At 38.9% G+C, this 27507-nt stretch overlaps 1 protein-coding gene and 1 long non-coding RNA gene across 2 annotated transcripts in view; both read right to left on the bottom strand.

Annotated features, from left to right (window-relative positions):
* The window catches only part of cttnbp2 (cortactin binding protein 2), a 97076-nt gene that overhangs the window by 62254 nt on the left and 7315 nt on the right, over positions 1–27507 (bottom strand). The window contains exon 2 of the mRNA XM_085165775.1: positions 26194–26301. Within this exon, the coding sequence (XP_085021901.1) occupies positions 26194–26301 (108 nt within the window). The remainder of the gene's footprint in view (positions 1–26193; positions 26302–27507) is intronic.
* LOC146515007 (uncharacterized) lies at positions 130–11585 on the bottom strand. The gene is made up of 2 exons (XR_014874998.1): positions 4568–11585; positions 130–4116 (listed from the first exon to the last, which is right to left on the bottom strand). It is a non-coding gene; the product is annotated as an uncharacterized LOC146515007 (long non-coding RNA).

The raw sequence follows: 27507 nt of genomic DNA, 5'->3' as shown, positions 1-27507 counted from the left end.
TCTCTGCGCAACGTTACTCGGCCTCGCCCCTCCTTCACTGAACACAACTCCCCCTCCTCCCCCATAGCTTCACCTGCAGGCAGCGACAAGATGGACACGGCAAATCTCCGTTAGCGAGTTGTGGGGCTGGACGGCGTCAACGTGTTAGCGAGCTAACCGCGCTAACGAGCTAACCACGCTAACGACATGCAGCCCACAGGGGCTGCACGGCCTAAAATCCTTTCATTTTCTCAAAAGTTGACAGCGCGCCTTATGTATGAATTCTGGTTGTGCTTACTGACCGCGAACCGATTTTAGGTTGTACACAGCGCTCAGCAATCTGTCAAAAAATGTTTTAGTACGACTTTGGTAAACTACGGAGCTGCAGCGCTTGATTGATTGTCGGAGCATTACGGCTACCGTAGTCTGGAGCCTCGCGGAGTGATACGTACTGCGCTTCAACGTAATATTACCGTATTGTATGTGTATAAGGGCCATAAAGAGGATTTCAAACTCAAGGCTGTTAGTCAGGCAGTAGAAGTTGGGAACAGAGCAGCTGGGAAATCTGTCTTTGTTATTATGCTCAGCGTCTGTTAGTTTACATTTTGACTGCACAATTATGAGCTTTTTGTTATGCACAAAAACAACATTGTTTTCTTTTATTTATGGAGCATGATTATTTAATAAATGCTGATAATTTATTTTTGAGTAATTTCTTCATGTAAATTATGCTGTATGTAAATAAAAATGCCTGTGTGACATCTGGGACACAGTGTGACTAAGAACTCTCTTTTTGTTCTTAACTTACGGCTTTAAAAAAATATCGAGATATATATCTTATATCGCCATCCAGCTAAAAAATATCGAGATATGAATTTTAGGTCATATCGCCCAGTCCTAGACTGAACTCAATGCTAAGGATTGAGTGCTCATTCACCCTTTAGAGAAAGCTAATTTCCGTTACTTGTTTCTGTGATCTTGTTCTCTTTTCATTCAAATTACATGATGTCTAAGTTCCTGCTTCTAAATTTAGATAAAATTGAGGGTACTGTACTTAAAGTTTTAGAAATATGGTATCTAACCAGATGCTTACTGTGGATGGCATTACCCTTGGCCTCCAGTAACACTGTGAGGAACCTTGGAGTCATTTTTGACCAGGATATGTCCTTTAATGCAGATATTAAAAAATATGTAAGACCGCTTTCTTCCATCAATGCAATATCTCTAAAATTAGAAACATCCTGTCTCACAGTGATGCTGAAAAACTAGTTCATGCATTTATTACTTCTAGGCTGGACTACTATAATTCATTATCAGGATGCCCTAAAAACTCTCTAAAAAGTCTTCAGCTGATCTAAAATATATCGACAGGCACTAGAAAGAGAGCACATATTCCTCCCATACTGGCTTCTCTTCTATGGATCCCTTTAAATCCAAAATCGAATTTAAAATCTTTCTCACCACATACAAGGAACACCCCAAAAAAGCACTTCGACCTCAGACTGCTGGCTCATTTGTGGTTCCTAGAGTTTCTGAAGGTCGAATGAGAGGTCTAGGATGCTGGGGTGTCAAACCCTAATGCTAATGCTAAGATTGTGGCCAGCAAGCTCAAACAAACTTTAGCCTACTTAAAAAAAATACACTAGATATGAAACACAGGCACCAAGACCATTATTTAGACTTTAAAAAGAAGCATATATAGCTGAGTAGCATCAAACCAGAGCATAAGGTGGTGCAAAGTCAAGCTGTGTCTTCACATTAAGTAGCTACATCACTATATAGTTAATAACCAATGACTTTACCATTTTCCTTTTTCAATATATCACAATAGACAAACTAGAAATTCAATCAATTCCAAATATGTCAAATCTGCAAAACAAATTTCCTTCAGGGAGTATTACAGCTCTTCCAACTCATTTCAAAAACATGACTCTTAAATTGCTTCACTATGAACTTGGCACATTTTGCAAACAAGAACGCTCATGCGTCTTTATGTGCTACTATGTAGACTAAAGGCTGATGGAGGCCTATAGCAGTGATATTTCACACTCTGTGGCAGCTTCCATCACTCATATTTAATGAGCTCCGCTGACAAGTTCAATGAAAGTTTGATAAAGCAACAGATACTTTAAACTATATGTAGATGAAGTATTTCATGCCAGCATGTCTTAAAAAAGAACCTAACCTAAAAAATATTTTTTCAGCAAATCCCTTCATCTCTTCAATTTTTCCATGTCTCTCAAAATTAAATCCGAACAGCATAACCAAAGAAAAAAATCAAAGTCAAAGGAAAAGTCTATAAAAAAAGACTTTCAGGCTTCACAACAACACACCCACACAACCCTACACATTTGGAGCCGATTAGCTTGTCAGGCACTTATATGTAAATACTGTTCTTAAATAATGTAATGTGAGGGAGGGAAAAAAAACACTCCAGACATAACATACTGAAGAAATGCTTCAGAGAACGCCCACAAACATACATTTTTACTAAATCGTGCGCACGCACGCACGCACGCACGCACACACACACACACGCACACACACCACATCACTTGCGGCTGTGTTTAAGGGTTCAGCTACGCCGTAAAGTCAGCTCCTATTTTTATCCTCAATGCCACAGTAAACCAACACAGGGCTGCTGCTTGATTAAACCTTATAGTCCCTGTGGGCAGGAGCACAACAGCTCCCCCCCCAAAACATCTGATAGGGCCGCAAGTGTGTCTATTACTTACTGTCTGTATGTCTGTGTGAATGTTAGTTTTTTGGGAGAAGTCAGGTGCATGTGTATCTATTTTTCTGATAAAGTATGTGTCAGCACATATCCAGCGGATGAAAGGAAATCTTTCAAGCAAATACACATAGATAAACACACAACTCTAAATTGCAAAAAAGACACTTAAAGAAAGCGATGTAGATGATACACTCCTCAGACTAAATCAAAAACGATTGGAGACAAATGATCACAAACACATACACAGACACACATTTCTCAACATATAGAACCACTCAAAACATACTAAATGTGTGTATTATCACCAGTTTTGACAAGCAACTCAGAATGAAAAAGCACCGAACACAAGCCAAAGGGCTTGTGTCCAACAGCTCCTCTGATAACACACATCAGCTGAAAATCACAGAGCTCAGCAACCCTGAACACTTGACCACACACACACACACGCACGCGTACGCACGCGCAGTAAAGCTGCCCAATCACAAATTATGTCAAATGCAGATGAAAAACATGCTGCGGGCATTGAGTCAAATTGTGAAAAGGCAATAGAGGACCATAAAGGCAATTTCACTCAAAAAAAGAAGAACAAAAGGGAGATTCAGTGGTTACCTAAGAAAACACATCCACAATCAAATGCTTTTCATAGGAGACTTTGTTTTGCTTATCGTAACATCAATCAGGCTAAGTGGTCACACAAAGCTGGTTATCGACTAAGATAACCCAGGGTTCCCCTTTGTGGTCACAATAAAGGAGTGGAGCTGGCAGCATTTAACGAATCACAGTTATGGATCAGTGTACTGGCAGTAGAGCAGCTGATTTTACTAAGGAAGAAAAAAATATTATGGGAAAAATATGAAGGCAAACACATACTACAAGCAACACAGACACTGCAGACAAAGCAAAGTGTTGTATGAACGCATGGGTGCTTTAAACTTGAAGTAAGACTTGAAGAGACTCAATATTTTTTGGGAGTAAAGCAAAAAAAGCCAGAAATTGTACATTTGAATATCACAACTCTATTAAGACATGAGAAAATCTGATGCATTATAATCGAGCAGCATTATTTCATTAGGCTAAATTAGTTTAAGTTTTAAAATACATTTCTTGTTTTTCTTCTTGACAGTATTTAATGGTCTGAAAGTAAAGCATAAATATTAAAATGGAATTCAAACATGGTCTATGTGAAAATATAAGCTCAAATGATGTCTCACTTCAGAACCAAAAGGCTTATAGATCAATAAAATTGTTTTAATTTGCGGCCAGCAGCAGGAAAAAAAAAATCAATAGTTGAGTTTAACAATTTATATTTATTACTGATGCTGATCAAGGACAAAAAAAGACTTTAGACACAATTAAAAACACTTTAGACTCTCCTGCTATCTGTGCACAGATGTCAGAGGGATCTTCCAGGAATTGTAATGCATTTTCTACAGAACTGATTAGTAGACTGTTTCATACCCGCTGATGGCTAATCTCGAACATAACCTGCTCCAAAGCAGGACAGGACAGTTTGCTTGGGTCCAAAAAATAATCACCATTTTCTCATCACCACCATGATGAAAATGTCAGCGTAAGTGAGTGCCAGGGTTCGTGTGGGTGTTTGTGTTGTTTTTTTTCTGACAACATGGATGAGTCAGAGAATTTACATTGCCATGGACCAACTATGCGTGTGGCCCAGGTGTAAAGAGGACTTCTAATAAAAATAAAACGGGACTGACTACTTGGCTGTAGTGTCTCCAGCTTTCCATGTCTAATACAATACAAATACATATAAGCAAGGCACAGAAAACCCAGGGTTAACCTTTAGGTTATCTACAAAAGACAAAAAACAAAAAGTTTGTTTCAAACTACCACTTATTACGCACATTATTTCTTTCTCATGATTTGTTTTAGTCTACAACATTTTCCTGGCTGACAATTTAACTTGGCAACAACTTTATCAGGTACGCTTTAAAGGAGTCCATTATGGTCATAAAGGGATGGACGTGATCAGTAACAACACTCAAGTAGACTGTGACATTGATAGTTTCCTTTTCTTCAAAAGACAAACCAACATTTAAAAAAAAAAGATCCAGAGAGAAAGACGAAAAAAAATTCTCTTTTGTGAATTATTTTTCTTATTTAAACTACTAATTCAATAGGATAACAATGTGCAAAAACACAGATCTCAACAACTTCTTCAAAGAGTTCACCACAATAAGAAAATAGTGAGAATATTTATTTTCATTTGTGTCATTTGTGTCATTTATGCGTCTACTTCAAGTGTCTAATAAAAACACAATGGCTGTGACCCTCACAAACACTCAGTCACATGTAAAGTTAGTGATGTAGGAAATTAATTCAGTCAAGTGATGAACATTGAAGGACAAAGTCTAACAAAAGTTCAAATGTCAAAAAAAGCTAAGATTCTGTCTCACAGCTGAGTAAGAGAAAGGCAGAAAAAAGGCCGAGAGCTCTCCCTTCCATCTCCATCCATAGGCAATGATTTGTCTGGAGCGGCGGTTGAGAGATCCTGATGATGTTCCCAGTGACAAAGTGCCCCGAGCAGACAACAACTCCACACACTTGTTCTGAGTTGGTCTGCCTGCATAATCCCTCTTATGAGAACTGACAGGGTACGTGGCAGCATTTTACATTTCAGCCTTTGTCTTTGTTGTTTTATTCAGTGATATGCAAAGAAAAAAAATGCAGGCAGGAATACAGGCCATTGGCTATTGCTCAGTTCAATGCTGAGGTTAAACAAATATCATCAGATCCATAAATATTTCGACAGTGAGAGTGTTTTGGTTTTGTACTAAGAATGTCACCAAAATTCTGAAATCACAACTGTACTGTTTGTCATTTGGGTACCACACACAGTATTACATGTACCACAGCTGCATATACTGACAGAGGTAGCACAGGCCTTCAAGTATGCTAAACCATCTTTGCATGCTAAAGAAGAAGAAGAATGTTACTTATATTTATATTACATTTGAAATATTCAAATGTTTTTAACAAATGAAATAATCAATAAAACATAATGATGATATAAGACGATATCTGTTCTTCCCCTTTTATTGGAAATCCTGTTCGCTGAGTCAGTGAGTCTCAGCTGTGGCGGCCTACAGTGTTGCCAACTTAGCGACTTTGTTGCTATATTTAGCGAGTTTTCAGACCCCTTAGCGACTTTTTTTTTCTAAAAAGCAACAAGCGACAAATCTGGCGACTTTTTCTGGTGTTATTGGAGACATATTTATGACAACTTTTTGACGTGAAAGCACGTATGGCTCTTACTCTCAACAAGCAGCAGTGCTTTGGCACGGTGCACCTCACCCGTGCCAAAGCGCTCACAGGTGGAGGATAGTCCTCCCCCAGCTGCTATCAGGGAAGGAGATGTTCACACCTATGCGTCCAAACTGCAAATGAATCGCGCATGAGCGAAACCGCTGCTCCCGCACTGACTGTAATGCAGTCAGTTCTTCTTTTACTGTTATGCTGTTTTGTGGATCACAAGGTTTAAAACTACTAATAAACACTCACACACAAAGTAACTCTCCCAGAGTGCCATTTCGGGTCACTTTTGTCGGTCCAAGCCCGGGTAAAGTTGCAGGGTTGGAATTGTGACATTAAAAAACAATAATTGCTAAAATAAATTTAGTTTGTAGTAGTAAATAAATTCTAAATGCATTTAGGATGTTTTTTCACTCACTTTATTTCTCTTCCACGATGTTATTTCTCTCTCTAACAACGTAGGTTACAATTACATTAGCATGACCTATTATGCAAATTAGGCGATGACATCATTTAGCGACTTCTAGCGATTTTTAGGACAGCCAATAGCGATTTTCCTTACTGAGGAGTTGGCAACACTGGTGGCCTAAAGTCACCAACTAAAGTCAGTGTGAAAAAAAAACAACCCAAAAAAAGCCAGAGCCTTTAGTCAAGAAGAAAACTGAAAATATGGTTTACATATGTGGACCTGCAGAAAAATAGAATCACTAACTATTTTTGTGCAGGTTTTCTACCTCCAGACAGTCGAGGGTTTGTAATCCTGCGCTTCCAATAGTGCACTACCACGGTTTCAATCTTCTCTGTCTGCACCTTCAAATCCCTTGCCTAAATGGTTGAGCCTATGAGCCCCCTTTGTGTTGGCCTCCACTTCCAAATGATGGTTTTTTGTTTTGGTTTGGTTTTTTTGGAAGTTGACGTTTCTTCAGGTTGGTTAGTTGGAACAGATTACCTGTTACTGTTTTCTGCAGGTGCTCTTTAAAGTGGAAGTTTCAGTGTTTAAGAGGTAGAAAAAAGAAACAGAAAAAAGTTTTTCACTCTTAGACAAGGTGAAAAAGAAAAAGAAACATTTGACATGCTTAGTTAAGATGAAGAGAACACAGGTACTTTCATATGTAATAGCTAAATACAGTTTTGCAATGATCAACAATTATTTGCTCTGACTATCACAAGATTTTGAGAATGTTGTGGAACTGTATTTAATTCCAAAATTTGTATTAATTAATTTATTATTCCTGTCCATCCTCAGTTGTTTACTATGTACACACATCATACAGTCTATAAATTTTGGCAATACTTAACCTTCATAACCTTTGCATACAGTTGTGGTCAGACGTTTGCATGTACTCATGGGCATAAATGTCATACATTTGGGGTTTTTAATGATTTGTTTTTGTTTGTTTTGGGGGGTTTCAGGAGGAAATGATTGTATAGCATGCATATTTAGTGGGTGTATTATACAAGGTTTTGTGGCAGACGTTTGAATTCATTTTAGATTTTCTCTAAATACATAACACACATAAATTATACAGATAAGAGGAAATTAGTTATGATATTCAGTAACAACCTAGGAACCGCCAAAGCTCAAGCCTGCTAACTGGAAACTGCTGGAACACCAGCAGGCTAAAATATAAAGAAAAATCATAACAATGTATCAGTTTGTGGCACAAGCAATCAACATGACCGGTCCACTGGTTATAATGTCTTGTGTGTAATTTTATATATTCTGCAAGTCCATGTAATATAATGTTTTAGCCATGAGTCATATCGAAATTCGGCTGGAGTCTGTTTTTTTGAAAAACATTTTCGGTATTCACCCTGACAAAAAACCTTATAAAACAGTTATAAGAATAATTTTGTTCAATCAATTTAAATGTACATTGAAAGGCATCTAGTAAATAGCTGCTATAATACAATGACTTGTTCTATTTCTAGGCTAAGTAATTAATCTTTAAAATATCACAACGAGGCAATAAACCTTTTTTTTTAACAAAACATCACGTTTTTAGATGGACAAAAACAAAAAGAATACATAAAAAAAAACTTACTGTTACAGTTTTTTTCCTGAGACAGCTGAAAATAATTTACCATTTAACAAATGATCCTGAATGAGACATTAAGAATAAGACCTTTGAAAACACATAACTGTACCTCTAGAAATCTCTCTGAACATTCTCATTCCTTGTAACCTATAATATTTCCATTTTGCCCCATCAACAATTACTTTAGCAGTCTTTTTTATTTGCATTATTTAAATCTAAAGTGTTTAGAAAAAGAAGTAGGTTGTTCATGATGACATATTCCAGAATGGAAACTGTATACACTCCATCCTGACCTGGCACCTCTATGACAGTCCAGTCCTGCCACGTGGCTGGTTGGAGAGGTGAGAACTGGCAAAACAGAGAGCCAGTGCCACAGCGTCAGGGCCAGAGCAGCAGGTAAGCCCTCTAATTTGTTAGAGTCATACCGAGATGAGCTGGCATTCTATAAAACAGTTATTCTCAGCCCTGTGCCATTAAAACCCTGGAGTCTGCTGGTTTTCATTCCAACAAACCACCACAGTGTCCAATTTTGCTGATTAGCAAGTCTTTATCCAGGGAGAAAGAACTAATTAGTGCATTGAGGCTGGATGGAAGAACAAGTCTGCATCCAATCAGGTTTCATTGGCACTGGGATAAAGTGGCGCACCGAGATTTGTCCTACTGTACAAAACTGTTATATTTCACCTAAAAAGAGTAGACATTATCTTGTTTTACCACATTTTATTATAACTGAATATTTTCCTGGAATGCATTTTAGTGATGTCAATAAATAAATAAATAAATATATATATATAAAAGATTTCTAATTAGATTCAAAAACACTGACTGAGATTATCCTTTGAGGACATTTAATGTTGAAATATGCTGTGAACCACATTCTTGCAACTGAGACATTTAGGTTCAAATTTAAATAAGTTTAAATCATTTTTAAAACCTACTGAAATTCTACATTTCTATGAGACATTAGCCGTTAATCTTCAGATTACACCGCCACAAACGTAGTTCCTCTTTTGCTCTTCATAGTAACTGAAACTGGCCTATTTAAACATGACGAGTGACCGACTGCTCTGAGTAAATCTTTCAGGAAACCAGAGAGTTGGTCCCTTGCCTACAGAAATTCACATAATTTTTATTGATTTACTTTAAGAAAGCAACAACAACAACAAAAAAAGCTCTGTATTGATAACTCAATGATTTTTTTATTTTTTTTTACCAGATCTATGATTGCGATGAGCTAGGCCACAAATTTATTATCTGCACCAACAGATTGTGTGATCAGCTGTCACCCGTTTCAAATGTCAGATACAAACCGCCTTGAGAGGAGAAGACACACACACACACACACACACACACAGTCCATTTTCTACACAGAAACCTTGTTTTCTGCTGATCTGACCAGAAATTGCTGTCAAGGATGAGAACAGAGCTGCCAGTGTTACTCAGGAACTTGACATCTAACAAAGAGGTAACTGTGCTGAAGCACACCCACCCCCCAAAAGCACTTTCTTCACCCACATCAGTCACGACCTCCAGCCCCCTCCCATGGCAAAGTACTCAAGTTCACCCCAAACAAGATGACACCATGTAGGAATTGAAGATGAAGGGAGGGTGGTGGGGTTTTAGGGCTGTTGTCTTCGTGAGCACTGACAAAAACGTAGATGGAGTGCTGCAGTAGATGCTGAATGCTGGTAAATTTAAATGCTTTGCTACAATGCATTACTGTGAAGCCAACGGGAGACAGTAAGCTGGGCTGGAGGGAGGCACGATCGATTAATGGCTGAAGAATTGAAGGAGGTAGAAACCCTTATTCCCACACTGAGTCAATTCAAACCTCAAGCACTTGGCAACATTACAGCAAACATGCATGCTTTTAAAGGTGCAGTTATTCAACATTTACTTACTTTTAATAATGTGCATGCTTTTAACCATGTTACATGCTCGGTTTTAGTTGAATACATTTTCGTATTACAACCAGTAATTTAGGAAGTAATTCTGGGCTTCTCTGCTGAGACTGGTGCCCCCACGACCCGAGCCCAGGCAACTGGCAGGAAATGGAGGGATGGTATCTGATGTAAAAATTTAGGAATAACAATTATAGCTGTATAACTCTGACCTGATGACAACTGGAAGTTAAAATTAATCACCGTCCAAGTCAAGAGATTTCATGGCATCATGTGGGGAGAAAGAATCAACAAAGTCTGTTGGCTTTTTTGGACTTGATCAGCCACCATCACTGTCTTGAGGCAGCTTGTATGGTTAAAAAAAAACTTCACATAATTGGTGCAGTCTCTCCAACATCCTGTGATAAATTGGCACTGGCCCACAATCCCACACCATCGACATCTTGGTCTGAACAGCGATCCATTTTGTAATGACTCAGAGGCGTTCTTTGACATTTAGATTAGAGCGTCTCTTCCACTCACAGCCTCTCACACACCTCCTCCCTGTTTCGCACATGTTGAGACTCAGCCACCATCTTTCTGTCACCATCTCGCACAGTAGCTCGAGGAATCCAATTCTTGGCAAAATCCCTGAGACACACATACAGTACATTCACCTAAAGTGTTAGACTCTACCAACCCTGCCAGCCCTGAGTGGGCTCTCTCTGCAGCAGGTAGGTGTTTCAGCATTTAGCTATAGGGCACTTAAGCAGGGATAAGTCTGAGTATTTGAACCTGTGAGATAAAAGTTGCCCAGTTAAAGATCTTCCACAGAACTCTCTTCCAGTTTATGTCTATTTTAATCAGCTACCTGAAGCACTTTAAACATAACAGCACCATTACAAAGTGATCGCTTCAAAGAACAGAGGAATAAAAAAGTGAAGTGGAAATGACTGGAGAAAAACACAAATTTTTAAAAATGACTGACACATAAAAAAAAATTTTTTCTCCTTTATTTGGGATGTCAAGTGTAACTGCGCTTCCCTTCACCAGTAAGATGTTCCTTTTATATGACTTTGATTTGTGGACTTGTGGAAAATTAGTAGTAGCAACACTGAAGTCTTGAGAAGCTTCTTTTCTCTAGTTTGTTTCACCACATGATTTTAAGAGTCATGTTCATTTTTTAACATATTAATAATTTATGCTTACTTGCTAAATAGTTTTAAGAGAGAGCATTCAGTTTCTGTTAGGATGCCTGGGTCGTTGACCCAGGGTTTTTGAGTTTATTATATTATTTATAATTTCTAGTCTTTGGGTTTTCGTTAGAGTCATGTCTTATGGTTTGTCTCGTGTAATCCTTAGTTGCTGTCTCCCCTGTCTGCTATATCCCCGTGTCCAGTCAGTGTCTGTGTCTGCCCTGGTCCCACATCTCTGTTCCCTCTGTAGTGTCTGCATGTGAGTCTGTGTCTTTTGTTCAGTCTGTGTTATGCGTTTCCTGTTTTACTTTGAAGGTCTCTGTCTTATCTCAGTGTGTTCAGTTTACGCTTCCTTGTCTCGTCAGTTCTGATTTGCCCCAGCTGTGTTTCCCTCCTGTTGTCCATTCCCTGATTGCTCCCTCTATGTATTTAAGCCCTGTGTTTCAGTTTGTCATTGTCGTGATCTACCGTTTATTTAGCTGTGTGTTTTCCCCAGTCCTCCAGTGTAAGTTTATTTTTGATATTTCCAGTTATGTTATATTTGAGTTTAACATTAAAGCGGTCCATTAGGTTGGTTCCTCTACTGTTTTACTTTAAGCTATTTAAGAAAAAACAAATTATCTTGCTAGCAGGCAAATATCAGTCAATCTGTTATTAATAGCAATTTTATTTGAAAACAATGTTAAGCCACAGAAAAGCTGCTTAAAAAATGAAAAAAAAAATCAATTAGACACCTGTGCTTGCAACTCGTTTAACTTTGAGCTAATAATCACATTCAGAAAGCACTTTGGCTACATTAAACCTCCTTCAGAGTGTCACAACAAACATACTGTAAATGTCATAGCCAATGTTATTTTGCAGACTGCATTAATTACTCTTTTTTTCCTCCTTTCTTTTTTCCTGGTATGTTCTTGTTGAGCTGCTGTTACAACTGGAAGACTCCCACGCTCCTCTCTGCTGCCGCTGGCAACGTCAGCGGCATCGGCAAGAAGCAGGTCAACTGGCTGGACAAAAAATAAATATTGTTTCATATGTAGAGATTAAAAGAAGGAAAAAGGATAAGACTGAAAACATTCTTTTAAATCTCCTGCTTTTTGTTTTTTTTTTAAGCAATCCCCTCTTTTTGTCTCTCCTTCTTCTTCCCTCCCTCTCTCTCTATGGTAACCTGAAGTCGACCACTCACAGCTGCTACTCTCATTCTGCTCCAGCTGAACACCCACACTCTATTAAATGGTGTGTGTCAGAGACACACATACACTTCAACAGGGACTGTGTGTGTTTGAATGAAAGCAAAATTTTAATCTACTGTATGTGAGACCAGCAGAAAAAAAGAGAAAAAGTCCACTGACTATAGATAGACTTATGCATATCAATTTTGCTCTTACAGCTTCTTGTTTCCGTTGTTATACCATCGCCTTCACTTAACTTCGGACTTTGCTGTAATTTCATTTAAATTCTAGTGTTTCACACAATCATAGCAAAGTGAAAAAGTGTGCTTGAGCTAAGCATTACAAAGAGGTTTATTGTGAAACATTCAAGCTTCAGCTCAGAAAAGAGTTTTTTTTTTCTTTTTGAGCTGTAACTCTAATGTTTATTCTCATGATTAAAGACTTTTGTGGGTCTTCAAAATGCCAAGAAAAAGAGCGGAAAATGTGCCATAAAATTTCCAAACGCCCAGGTTTACAACTTTGGTGGTGTTTTGCTGCAAGCCCTGACAATAAAATGTCACTGATACTATATGAAGGGGGCTTGTTATGCTTTTTTTCCCCCTTCTTCAGTTCATCTTCTGTCTAAACCAAGCTGTTTTACCCCATCACCTTTAAAAACAATTTTATGAGCTACTACTTTGGGCTGAATGAGGACTAGTGTGTGCCTGTATCCATTGGCGGAGTGGAGGGGTGGCTTACTGGGCTTAAGCCCATGTCATTTTTTCAGAAGCCCGGGTCTTTTGGAGTGTAATTTGTTTCATAGTTGGTTGCCTGACTGACAACTGTATAAAACAAAAAATTACACACAATATTCGAAGCACATAGCGTGCAGTCGTAAATTCCCCCAAATTTTGGTATGATCCGAGCTCAGGCACTAGGCGACTGAGCACAGCACTTACGCCTGTGAGCGAGGGGGGAGAAGCTGCTGCCTGCGAGTTTGCTGTAGGAGAAGCGCAGCCAGACAGACAGAGGAGAGCTTAAGTTTGACCAGGTACCAAAGCAAATCATTGGTACTGTACAAATAATGCAAATATGACGGTGTATCACAAAAGATTGATATCAAACTGATCACTTGACCCATATTACGTTACTTGCTCTTTGAGAGAATCAACAAATGGCAAAATGAAAAGCTGCTGTTTTTAGAGTCTTTTTTTTTTATTCTAAAAAAAATAAACATTTAGTCTGATTTGATGTTTTACAATTAAAAAAGTGTTTGTGTTTTTATCTGAAGAGTATGTAAATATCTGGTTTCAACTGTATATTTGATGATGTTGGTGTTTGGCTTGATTGTCAGCACAAAGAGGGAGAGAGAGGAACAGAGAGGGAGATGGAGAGGAGAATGAGGACAGAGCAGAGATGGAACAAGAGCCAGGTGAGACAGACATGTTAGTCAAATGGTTGTTTGCCAAACCTCATCAGAACATGCATCTAGTACCAAGTGTAACTTTTTAGGTTTGTTATTTTTCATATTCTATATTTATTAAGTTATGCAGGCTTGTTTTCATTGATAGGTTCGCAAAACTCAAGCCTCGAAGATACAGTCTCACGTTACCAAAATAAAGAGGTGTTGCCAGTGTAGTGCAGGTCTATGATGATTTTCAGTGCTACTATCATCTAGTTCTGATTCTGGTTCTGTCTTGGTTAAGTCCTAAGTAGTCCTGATTTTGAACTGTTGTAGTCCTGTTTTAATTCCGGATCAGTTCTGGGTCTGGTTGAATTGGGGTTTAGTCCTCGTGTCTTGATACAGCCCTGATTTTGTTCTGCCTTGCTGCTTAATTAAGGGCTAAGCCCCAAGTGTATAAAATTTCTGGCTCCGCCTCTGCCTGTATGTCCGTTTTAAAGACATCTCTCAATCACATCATAAACAGTAGAAAACTCTACAAGTAAGCATGCACATACGTTCACCTGCCACTTTATTAGTTGCACCTTGCTTGTATTGAGTTTGATCCCTTTTTGCTTTTAGAACTGCCTTAATTCTTCATTGCATATCAACAGGATTTTGGAAACATTCCTTAAAGATTTTTGTCCACATTGACATGACTGCATCACACTGTCCACAGCATATCAACGATGTGAATCTCCCCTCCCACCACATCTCAGAGGGGTCCTGTCATCATGATTCAAGAACCGAGTTTGAGATTATTTTAGTGGTGCAGCACGGCATACAAATTAATCCATTTGCTTGTTTTGCAGAACCAAGAGTCCAAAACCCAAAGATATTTAATGAAATAACATTTGTCAAAAAAGGAAGGATTCCCATTGATTGTCCCATTTTTAGTTTCCCAATCAACTCCCTGGTAGACAATGTTGTGACCCACCCCCCCCCCCAAGAAAATCTGTTTTTTGTAGCTCAAACCATAAAGTCAGTTGTGAAGACAAACAGTTTTGCGCTGTTAATAAGTTTTGTTCTAATAATGCTTTCATACAGAGATGATTGGGTCAGATAAGGCAAGCAGATTTTACAGTTTTTGCAATTGTAGCACCAACTCTGATTCTTTATCCATCATCTTATCAGCCCACCCTGACTAAATGAGACAGCACACATCTGAAAATCTAACCATCCAGAGAAAAGCTGACTTGCCAGCATGGGGTAATTTCTTCACATATCCTTCCTCCACCCTTATAAGCTTTGCAAATCAGCAGAGACAGTAAAGCTGCAGGGTTTCCAGTATTAAAAACTGAATTCAGTTACTGTTCACTTTCAAAATGGAAGGAAAGCTGATTATGAAAACGAAAACCGTCAATCAAGCATTAGACTGACAAAACTTTCAAATGAAAAAAAAAACAAACATTGATTTTACTTTCTCAAATGGGAAGTGATATTCTACATCTCTGTAAATCAAACTTCTTTCAGCAGATAAAGAACACAGTCTAGAGATTACACCACAGATTTGGTAAACTGAAATATTGCCACTTCCTCGCTGACAGCACAAATATCAAAATAAACTGTCATTCCACATTCCCAGTGGCAGGAACCAGGTTTAAATATATGCACTCTTAGTGCTGTGAGGCACTCTCCATAAAAGCAGTCTATCTTATAAATTTATGTAAAGAAAGAATGGAGAGAAAAAAGACTAAAGGGTGAAATATAGGCCCACATAAGCAGCAAGAGGAGGGATATACGAGAGGGAGGGAGAGGATTACGAGAGGAAGATAGTGAGAGGGATGGTTGCTATGACCTACTTCCACAGCAATTCACAGCAAAGAGTTTTACCGATTAACGGGGCCACACATAGCACAGACATGCTAATGTGCAAATATTAAACAACAATATAGAAGAGTACTAGGGATGGGTTGATATAAAATTATGGTTCCATTTTCTGGTTCGGCTGCTGAACAACCAGATAACAACGTTTTTAAAAAATTAAATATATCCTTTTTTTGGTAATTTTGCTTCAATAAATCCTTTATACAGGGTCGGATAATACAAGTAGAGGTTACTGTTATTTGTGTTTGCATCAGCAGCTCTTGTTGTTTCCAGTATTTTGTCACGTGATGCAATTTCCAAAAAAAGGCCATGTGGGATTTGGATGCATAGAAAAATGTGTGTCTATGGATAGCCTAACAATAACGCAGCAGGAATATATATATATATATATATATATATATATATATATATATATATATATATATCTTCTCTGTGACCATATCCTGGCCCTACAGGCTAGAAAGATCAGCGTGTTTAAAAATACATGGCGCTGCAATGACATAACATTGCAGGCATGTTGAAATGATCCACAAAGTGTGGTTAAAACAATCGAAGCAGAAGTCTAAAGCCTTGTCAGACACAAAGGTTTTTTTTCTTCATAGATGAATTAGTGACCAAATGTTTGCATATGTGGTGATAACATTTTTATTCACTAAGTATATTAATATGGGTTTCATTGGCTCAAGTATAATGCATATATTTTGTTGATCAAATACTAAGAAATTTAAATGGAATAGAAATTTCCTACTTAATCAAAGAAATAAAAGCCAAAAATATAAATAATTTAAACGATCCTTAGCCGCTGCCCTACATACATTACACACACTCCGACATGCTCTTTCAATCCTGAGACAGTCCACCCCCACGGGACTGGATCTATCTTCTGCAATGACTGACAGCACTTCAAAAATCATCCCACCCACAAAAAATAAAAAGCCAAAAGAAAGAGGCTACACCCGCTATCAGGCTGTACCATTTTCCTTGAAACGGGGGTTGGCAGTTGTGGCTGTGTCTTTGCAGCCTCATTCCTAAGCAGCATATCAGCGGACGGTGGTGTAATACGAGTCGGGGGAGTGAAGTAAGGCTGGAGAAGTGGGGAAGGTCTGGTTGTTAGGCAGCAAACAGATCACAGCCTGATGCTGATTGGCTTGTGGATGTATCTGAAACTGGAGACAAAGGGTTAACCTACCTGACTGCAGAGCATGGACAAGCACAAGCCTGTCAGTGCTTTATGGCTAAACATTACCACTATGTCACCATGCCACTTTAGAAGGTTCCAAATTAAAGTGTTTGATAGCATGATGACTCAAATAAGCAAAAGGCTGAAGAGAAAGAGCTAAATGGACTGATTCGTATATAGTGCTTTTCTACTCTCTCAGAGCAGTCTTTACAACATGCCTCACTCACCCATTCATACAAGCACTATTCCTATGCAGAAGTGCATTCTACCTAACATTCACACTGTGATGGATGCATCAGAGAGCAACTTGGGGTTAGTATCTTGCCAGAGGGTATTTGGCATTCAATGGGGGTTGACAGTCAGGAATTGAACCACCAACCTCCCAACCTTCTGATTAGTAGATGACCTGCTCTACCTCCTTACCTATAGCCACCCAAATGTAGCTAAATGCTTAACTCCCAAAGCCTTTGCATTAGCATCACTGCTTGCCAACACTAGGAATACTTGAAAAACTTGTCACATATAGCTGATCTGTTATGCTAGACACTTTTAAGGATGCAAGTAAAACTCTACTACCTAGAGGATTCATAGCAGCATAGTCCAGACCAACTACCACTCAAATCAGTAATTCTGAGAAACCTTTCCAGATTATTTAATATCTGCTATATCTAATATCAGTAATTCAACAATTAATCGACCGTTAAATCACTCTGTTCTAAATTATGAAATCTTCTGTTCTACTTACAACCTCCTAGAATTCTGTGATGCGTGGTTGAATGTTAAATACGTCCACATCAGCTCAAAAGCAGTTATCAGTTCATAGTCGCTCTTCTGTTGCATCAAGCCTAATTCTAAACAGTCACATAAATCCCTGGCAATTATGCAGCACATGCTCTGATAGCACAATAAAGAAGAAAATGAAGTAATTACATGACTTGTCTTTTCTCATCATTATTTCATTTCCAAAACCTACTAACCCCACCAAAAAAGATGGGTCAGGTGGACAGGTGGCTGATGAAGCTTGGTCTGAATAAAAAAAAGATATTTCCATTCATTGATTTATATTTCTTTGCACAGCAGTAGGGGAAGCTCTCTGAAGCATCTCTCAGTGAAGGGGAAAAAAGAAAATTGCAGCTTTCTGCAGTTCAGAGTGCGCACTCTGTTTTTTTTTAAATACATATTTTGGATTAGCTGCACAGCCCATAGAGAGAGATGCAGAGAGTGGGATGCAGCAAAAGAACAGAAATTCAAAGCTGTATGAAGAGGGAGAGGGACTCCATGAAAGACAGTAACGATGAGTAATGAGCTGCCCTGCTGTCTGTCCAAACAGATAAGAACAGAGATAGAAACAAAGAAGCAGCAAGTGACAAAGATCAACAAAAAGGGAGGGCAGGATGTCTAAAATACAAGATTTACATGAACAAAAAGGGAGATAAAAGAAGACGTACATGTCAAACACTACTGAGTGAGTGGATATGTAGGAGGGGGAGCTGGAAAAGCCCAGCAACAGGGCATGCCTTAAATAGCTAGATGGTCTAAGATAACGTGACGCTGGAGAAAGCTGATGGCTCAGGGCATGTGTTGTGTTGTGCTAAGCATGTATGAACCCATTGCTGACAGCAGATTCATGGTATCTATTAGTCATATGGTAAAATCACATGACTTCCCAAGGAAGCATGCCTGTATGAGGCCGGATGGCGCCAATGCCGGCTGCCCGTCTGGATTAACAAACATCACATCTAGGGCTGCCACAAACGATTATTTTGATAGTCGACTAGTCACCGATTATTTTTGCAATTAGTCGACTAATCAGATCATGCATCCATTGGACGTACAGCATACAGCTTATTGCACCAGCATGTATCTGCTCTTATATAACTATCATTGGCTTACAGCTTTAAGTGTTTAAGGTATGTGCTAACTAAAAATAAAGACAAGATGATGGCTTATTAAATTTTAATGAAATTTGCAGATTGTTTCGGTTTAATAAACTCCTTGCTATCTAAAATACCACGGGACACCGGAGTATATTCTCGAGCATCTCACACTTCTGATAATCAGTTGTCTGCTTGACGTTTATTCAGCTGTGTAAAAGCTAAAACTTTAATCTCAGCCTAATCGATTTACTCAGGAACAAATAAAATACTACAAAAAAGCCAAACAATAACATTTTAAGTTATCTAAGTGACTTATATATGTTTAACCTGAGTAGTAAAAGACCGAGACTGAGTCCGGTGTTCTCACGGGCTCTAGTGAGCCTTGCCCCCGGCTAGCTATCGAGCTGATGGGTAACAGACGTCTCTGAAAACATCGGAGCACTTTTGAAAACACGTGGTGTCTTGATAAACTGAGGAGACATTTGAGGTTTACACAGTTCTCACCTGAAAATATGTTAAACGTTTATTTTGTGACCCAGAAAGAATAATAAGAGTAATGTTAAAACTAACTAGCTGCCACCATTGTTGGAAACTGAGCTGGGCTGCACTATGAATTCTGGGACACAGCTTCTTCTTTTTCGGGGTTTTAACGGCAGCTGGCATCCTTGTACATGCAGTGCTGCTATCTTCTGTTTCAGTCCGTTATTACACTCTTAAATCCTACTACTTATTCCTGCGTCTTTTGTGATCTTACAAAGCTTCAAACGACGCGTCAACTATTAAATCAGTCGTCGACGATTTTGATAGTCGACGTAATCGTGACTAGTCGACTAATCGTGGCAGCCCTAATCACATCTATAAGAATTTTATTCAAACTCACCTCAAGAGGACAAAATTCATGCTAAGACTAATGCATTAAACTCTCAGAAAGAGGGGCACACAATTACTGGGCCGCAGAGCAAGTACGTGCACTTTCAAAAAAAGGGACATTCGTTCTGAAGCAATAAAACAGATAATTACAAATTTTCGTCTAGTTTTTAAAGTGTTATATCACAAAACAGTGGGCATTTGACCAAATATAAAGTGAAAGCAGATAAGATTAATTTACTCTAGAAATTTTATTTTTGTTGCGTCCTTTAAATTAAATGAAAAGCATGAGCTGAGCCACCAGCTGCAAGGCTGCCAGTGACACTGGTCTATGCATTTTTCTTTCTCCCCCAACCCTCCACCAATCAAGCTAACCAGCCACACACACACACACACACACACACACACACACACACACACACACACACACACACACACACACACAAACATACATTATCCTTGTAAAAAAAACATGGAAAGGCATTGGCTGAGTCATTTTCCATTCATTATAAAGTACTTGTAGTTGTATTGTGATGTATATTTTTCATTGTTTCTGTGAGACAGTGTTCTGTACTTTAAACTATTCTGTCTAAATGTACGTATACATTTCTGCATGATAAGTTTATTAGCTGAAGAAAGAAAGAAAAAGATGATCATCAAAAGAAACTGGTTAGGGCCCACCAAAACATTTGTGCACAGGGTATGTAACTTGATCTGGGCACGATTCTGCTGGGTGATCTGGGTTCCTCCAGCAGTCCAAAGATATGTTACACACCTTCATTTAAGTGTTGATTTGTAGTTGGCTGCGGATTCAGATGAGATGATTGATAAAGCTTTGTGAGTAAGACTACCAAATGTCTGGCCCATCATATTAACATACAAAACTGTCAGCAGAGCACAGAACTGTCTAGGCTGCAGCTATTGTTTATTTTAGTAATCGAGTAACCTAGCAATTATTCCATCGATTAATCGGATAGGAAGTACTTTTCTCTTATTAAAAGCAATAATAAAGATTCAAAAGAGAAAAAACATTCTTTCTGAATGAACTGCTCCTTGGTTTTTGGTTTATCTGTCAAAAAAGCAACAAACTTTGTATTTACCTGTCCAATTAAAATGTTATGTTTTTAAAGAAAACATTTTAACACCACTGAGCAACCACTGTTACATTTTTGGAGGACTGCACACAAGTTTGTTTTCATAGCCACTGCATTGGTTCCCATAACCAGTCGCAAGAGCCGTTCAAATGGAAACAAACATGGGACTGTAAATCTGGCTTGATGTAGCCGGATGGAAAATTTTTAATGCATCACCCAACCTTAAAATGTCAGCAAGTCAAGATGATGACTCCATTCATCATTTCTCCAGGCTCAAGCCCTTCTAAACTTCTGCATATTCCTCCAACTGACCTAAAACTGCAGTAAACAGCAAGGAGGAAACAATTTCCAATCATTAATGACGTCTTCAGAGATTTGAGTAAGAATGATGTATAAATTGAATTTTTTATTTTTTTATTCAATGCCAGAACAGATATAATGTAATATAACTACCAACTTCAAGATGAGCATTTTAAAATGACTAATTACATTACCTTTCTGTATTTGTATGTGAACAGACAATAACGTTCATTCAGAGCTTGTCTGCAGTGTTTTAAAGGCATCTTACTGGGATGTTTTCCCCCAATGGCCTTGCACATAATTGCTTCTTGCCAGTGAAATCATCCCGTCAAATCTTTTTTTCACGAACATCACAGGCCGTCCAATCTGCACACTTTCCTCCGTACAATCTCTCTGTCCCACTGAGACCAAGAACATAACAGCGAGAAAACGTCTGACAAACTGTCCGACTGTCCAGAGCTTCTCAGAACACACAGTGTTTGGTTTGCATAGTGCATAGTGCTCTGAATTTTCTTGACAGATTTTTTTTTACAACACTGATCACAACAAAGAAGGAAATACCTCCAACAGGCACAAACATTTGACCACACAGCATGCAATTAATTTGCAGAATGCATCGTCCTTGATATGCTGCTTAAAAGCGAATGAAAGCTCAGTGAGAATCGATGAAACAAGAGATACTGATAATAGAATCAGAATCTGTAATTGTGTAAATAATGCTCATTTTAACACTATAAGTCTATCTGTGCAAATAAAACCATATAATAGTAGTATTTCATGGTGACACTCACACTCATGTAGTGGTTATCTACCTCTACACTTCGCAGCTAAAGATGACTCTCAGAAGCATCACATGGATACCTTTGGAATATTTTTTTGACACATGTACCACAGTTTCAGTAGATGCTCATTGTTATGCTAATAACAAAGTCAAACAAAGTATTTCCTCTGAATTTAGGAATAACTTGTAATTGTTTGTTTGATTACAGAAGAAACAAAGTATTGTGCCTATCTACATGAGTTTCTTTCTTCGTGTCGTGCTAGTTTTCTTCAGCTAAACTCCAAAGATATTTGATTTCATAAGAAGAAAACACACAATCAACGGTGAATGTACTGCAGGTGTCAAATAATATGAGAATCTATGGACAATGACTGATGAAAAATTAAATTAAACACAAGTGTCATTTGCAAGAAAAATTTAAAACGATTATTCTTCATGCAGCTAATAAGAATGAACTATAGATTTATGTCCAATAAAACTGCAGGTGGGCAACAACACAATATGATGTGAGCCCTGTGAGTTGTGAATGGTGGGGGAAGGGGAGGCAATCCTCAGTGATCTATCACAACCTCTTTATGATGATAATGTGTTATCAGCATTCACTTCTCGTGACCAGAAATCTTTTATCCTTCGTAGTAAACACATCCAAACAATATGAGGAGTCTGTTACTTGTGCTTGAACTCGTTGTGTTTTGATTGCTGATAATGATGTTGCAATGGAGGATTTTGTAGTTAAATGGAAATCATGATTATAACTCAAATGCCTTTTTCCTTCGTGGTTGTATTTATCTGACAGTTCACACTGATGCAAAGAGAACATCTGAAAGCATAACAAACAAAACTAAGTGACTATTTTAGTATCTAGTGTGAAAGCATTTTTTTTCTTCTTCTCCTTTCTTTCATTCAAAACATCCATTTCTAGCCAGTGTAGAAATAGAGACAGGCTGTGAAATGTCAAGAACATTAAAGAGATTTAACGACCTTGAGATTTCCTACATCTATTCTCTCGTCAATGCTAAAGAGGCTTTAAAAACGGTGTCTTTGTAAAACTATTTCTTTGTGTTAGTGGGAAAGTACCACTGGCTACAAGCCAAAGACTTCAGCTTGGTTCTGGCTGGAAAATTTATCCATAGGGACTCAAGTAGCTTCTCAGTAAAAATGGTGAAAGCAGCCACATCATTCTGGAAATGGACCTTATGTCCATGGTCTGTGATCACTGACCAAAACAGTTTGTTTCCTGCACTGACAACGGTGTAAAGATGCAGTTTCCACATGCCCCCTGAAAGGCTCCTGGCACAGAAGAATAGGTGACTTGTGTAGCCGTCGGCTGTGGTAATCATGTGATAGCTCTGTCGTTTGGCTAATCTCTTTACAGCCTCCTTTCTTTTTCTCCGGGATGAAACCAGATATGGCAGCTCAGCCAGCTTTAGCCACACGCTAATTAATCTGCGCCACCAAAGCCTCTTAATGACACCCAAACACCACAAATGATCACTGTACTCATGCCAAGCCAAGGAAGTTTGTTCCAAACTTTTGGTGTGGAATCAGAGAAGTACAGTAGGGAATTTGCAACACAGAGAACCTGTGCAAAAAACATTAGGAGCCGAGGGTTCAGCTCTCTGTGTAGCTCTGTAACTGAGCCAGTCTAAGGAGCTTTAGGGATGTTGACCATTAAGGCTGGTTAGCTTGATTGGTGGAGGGTTGAGGGAGAAAAATAATGCACAGTCCAGTGTCACTGGCAGCCTTGCAGCTGGTGGCTCAGCTCATGCTTTTCTTTTGGTTATTTCAGTGGGAGTGGGTATAATCCACTCTGTCACACTGTCCTGCTTTGTCGGAGATAATATGAGGCCTCCATTCGTCTTTCTGCATCTCCCCCACCCTCCATTGTCTTTGCTTCAAGTTGAACTCACAACGAAGGGCGTCTCACTCTAGATTTACTTCTATTAACTCTTTAACTCCGTCTCTTATCATTTCTCACTCTCTTCGTCAGTGTCCATTCCTTCCCCTTTAATCTCTCTCTCTTGGATGGGGCTCATCTGTGACAGAGCAAATAGGCTCACTGTATCTGTGAGAGTTGTGAGGGTGGCAGAGAGGAGGCTTATTTCATTGAAACCTCCATAGAATATCCGTCCACAGGGGAGATAGGGCCTGCAGGGACTCTTTATGCCAGCAAAAAACATGGGTGAATTGGCAGCAAGGGAGCAAGACAAAAAACAAACAAATGCCAGCAACACAAAGAGACACAGAACAGGTGGCAGACTTTTCTAAATTTAAAGAAATTTAGAACTGCTGCTTTTGATACAGTGGATCATAATATTTTAATTTCCCGTTTAGAGGCAGTTGGTGGGTATTAGGAGTACCGCACTGCAGTGGTTCAGATCCTATTTGGCAGAGCGACTTTCTCTGTGAAACTCGGGGAGTTTGTATCCTCTGCTGCTTCTCTTCAATGTGGGGTCCCACAGGGTCAGTTTTAGGACCGCTTCTTTTCTCTCTATATCTCCTACCCCTTGGGTCTATTTTCAGGAAACATGGATTTCTTTTCCACTGCTATGCCGATGACTCCCCGATTTTATTTCCCACTTAAAAAGATAAATGGCTTCTCAGTAGACCCGCTGCTCAGATGCCGTGATGAAATATAGGGCCTGGATGGCTTTGAACTTTTTACATTTAATGAACAGAAAACAGAAGTGATGGTTTTTGGTGGCGCTTCTAAGGCCACTATTATAGATCTTGGTTTGCTGGCACAGTATGTTAAACCAGTCATCACTAATCTGGGAGTTAAAATAGAGGCAAATCTTTAAATTTGAAAGCCAGGTCAGAGCTGTTGTAAGATCTAGCTTTTTCATTTGAGAGAATTAGCCAAAATAAAGCCTGATCTTATCGAAACAGCATTTTGAGACAGTAATCCATCCTTTGTTACTTCTAGGCTGGATTATTGTAACGCACTTTATTTTGGGGTTAGTGATGCGTCCATTAGGCGCCTGCAGGTTGTGCAAAACGCTGCAGCACGTCTTTTAAACTGGAACAAAAAGTCTGAGCACATTACCCCAATTTTAATTTCACTCCACTGGCTACCTGTACATTTTAGGATTGTTTTTAAAATTCTCTTATTTGCTTTTAAATCTCTTAATGGCTGGCCCCCCCCCTACCTCTTGGAGCTACTACAACCATATACACCTGCCCGTTCCCTTAGTCCGCCAATCAGCAGCTCCTTAAGGTACCGAAAACTAAGTTTAAATTTAAAGGTGATCGTGCTTTTTGCTGTAGTTGCTCAAAGTGTGGAATGATCTACCTTGCATGTTAGGCAGGCTTCTTCTCTTTATGAATTTAAAAGTTTTCTTAAAACATATTTATTTGCTCAAGCCTTTGGCATTGATTAGAGGGGTTGACTCTATTTGTTTTTAACATGTTTCTATTTATTTATTTATTTATTATTTTTTATCTTATCTTATCTTATCTCATTTTAATTTTTATTTACTTATGCTATTAGCATGTACAGCACTTTGTGAACTCTGGTTTTATGTTAAAAGTGCTTTATAAAATAAAGGTGGTATGGTATGGTTATGGTAAAGAAAGGGCAATGGCCAAAAAGACAGACGACCCAGAGAAGGTCTGAGTTAAACATATTAGTAAACTGCAGAAGCATAGATGCTGAGCGGTTTAGAAGCTGTTCAGCAACAACCAGGTTGATAACTGAAGAGCTGTGAGAGAGAAACTCAAACTGTGGAAAAGATTAGCAGCTTGCTAACAGCACATACACACAATAGCAACAGCCCTCTCCTGCAGCTCAACCTTGTTTTGAGTGTCTTCTTAAAAAAAATAAAAAAAAACTCCTTAAAGTAGAATGTGGACAAACAGTGATGACCCAAATACTGAACTGCAGAGAGAGAGAGAGGAATAATAACTCCTGCCCCAGCAGACAACGAGCAACCTCCAGCATGAGGGTGACACAGGTTCATCATTTAGTAACCACAGATCAATATGTTGTCCCATTAACACTCACCCCAACCTTCATCGGCTTGCCATTATACATAAACATATAGGCACAAATACAATCACCGGTGAACGCATTAGAGCATATAACTGAAAACCTCACAGTTTGATGGCAATTTGAACAGAGTTGTGGCTCAGGAGGTAGAGTTGGACGTCTACCAGTCGCCAGGTTGGGGGATCGATTTCCCAGTGCTCCTGATGCATCCATCAGGAGCGTGTGAATGTTAGAAACTGCTTAGGTATAAAAAAAAAAAGCACCTAAATGAATGTGAGTGGGTAAATAAGGCTTGTAGTTAAAAAAAAATTAAGTAGAAAAGCAGTTCATTTGGTGTAATAGCAATAGCATTACTCATCCGGTTATCATTGCTAGCCTAGCTGGTTCCCGGGTGCAGACAAAGAATGTGATAACCCCGAAGGGTCATGATCATTCATAATAACTGATACCAATGCAGTTCTGGATCACAATTACAGCTAATAATGTCACTTTGAAGCCTCTAACAAAGGCAATCTGCTGCAGTCACTTCAATTTAACCGAACAGTCGCATAGACAGTAAGAGTGTTATGTATGTGTTGTTTGGACTCACTCTCAAGGCCTCTATGACCAGGTCTCGGGCTTCCAGCTCTCCCTCCATGATACTCAGCAGGGTGAGCAGCTCCGGTTTGCTCAGGTTATCCATGTTGAACTCACATTTCTGCAACAAACACCATAGATAACACATGACAGTCAGAGACAATAGGCTCAATTAAGGCTGCTTAATTGGTGCAAAGATCTGACTTATTTTGGTCAGTACTGAGATCATGATCACTAATCATTTTCAGATTTAAATAGGTTGAACGTTTCATTTTCAAACCCTTCCCTTCATTGTAGGGTCTTTACCTAACAATATAAAGCACCTTCAGGTAACTGTTGTGCTGTGATGGCACAATATAAATGAAATTTAATTCTAGCTTTTCTTTTCCTTAACAATCACCCTTTACACTAGAGCTTTCTTTCCTTTTACCATGGCCTTTCTAAATAGGGCTCTGTGATATGATAAAATATATCGGATGACAATATGGTGCGACCATGGCTCAGGGGGTTGGGAAGCGCATCTGTAACCGGAAGGTCGCCGGCAAGACACTTTACCCTAATGCCTACTGGTGTTGGCCAGAGGGGCCGATGGCACAATATGGCAGCCTCGCTTCTGTCAGTCTGCCCCAGGGCAGCTGTGGCTACAACTGTAGCTGCCTCCACCAGTGTGTGAATGAATAGTGGAATTGTAAAGCACTTTGGGTGCCTTGAAAAGCGCTATATAAATGCAATCCATTATTATAATATCTTGACACACTGTTCACTGCAATATTTTTTCATTGCTTTAGATGACAGTTTGCAATAGTCACCACGGCACCACAGAAGGACCAGCCAAAACTAATGGGGGAACTCATTCCTAAATGAGAGGCTACTTCTGAAGCAAGGACATGGTTCAGTTATGAAAAGTCTGATAGGCAGCAAAAAACTGAACTGTGCAAATTATCCAGCAAACAGGTCCCATAGACACTGACACAAACATCTTCTACCAACTATGCAAGACTCATGAAAGAGTATGGACAGAGTTTAAGAAGGAGAACCAAAAAAAAAAAAGTCAGGTGTTCAAAATAAACCTCAGACTCAAACGTTTGAACAGGTTTTTTCCCTGCAGCATGCCATATAATAAAGACTCACGAAGACAACAGCAGCAACTACATCTTATATCTCTAAATATATGATTCTGTGCATTGGTCAAAACACTTGACTCCAGGTACACAACGCCAAGCCGAAAACACTTCACACAAGCCGAGTTGTCTTGTTTATAGTATGAGTGTTGGGCCATATTAATGGGGGAAAAAAATCTGCAACATAGCATACTAAGCTGCAACAA

Source organism: Neolamprologus multifasciatus, chromosome 7, assembly GCF_963576455.1.
Source record: "Neolamprologus multifasciatus chromosome 7, fNeoMul1.2, whole genome shotgun sequence".
In the NCBI taxonomy this organism is placed as follows: Eukaryota; Metazoa; Chordata; class Actinopteri; order Cichliformes; family Cichlidae; genus Neolamprologus; species Neolamprologus multifasciatus.
Note: the sequence above shows the minus strand (reverse complement) of the source record. Positions and strands in the feature narration are given on the sequence as shown.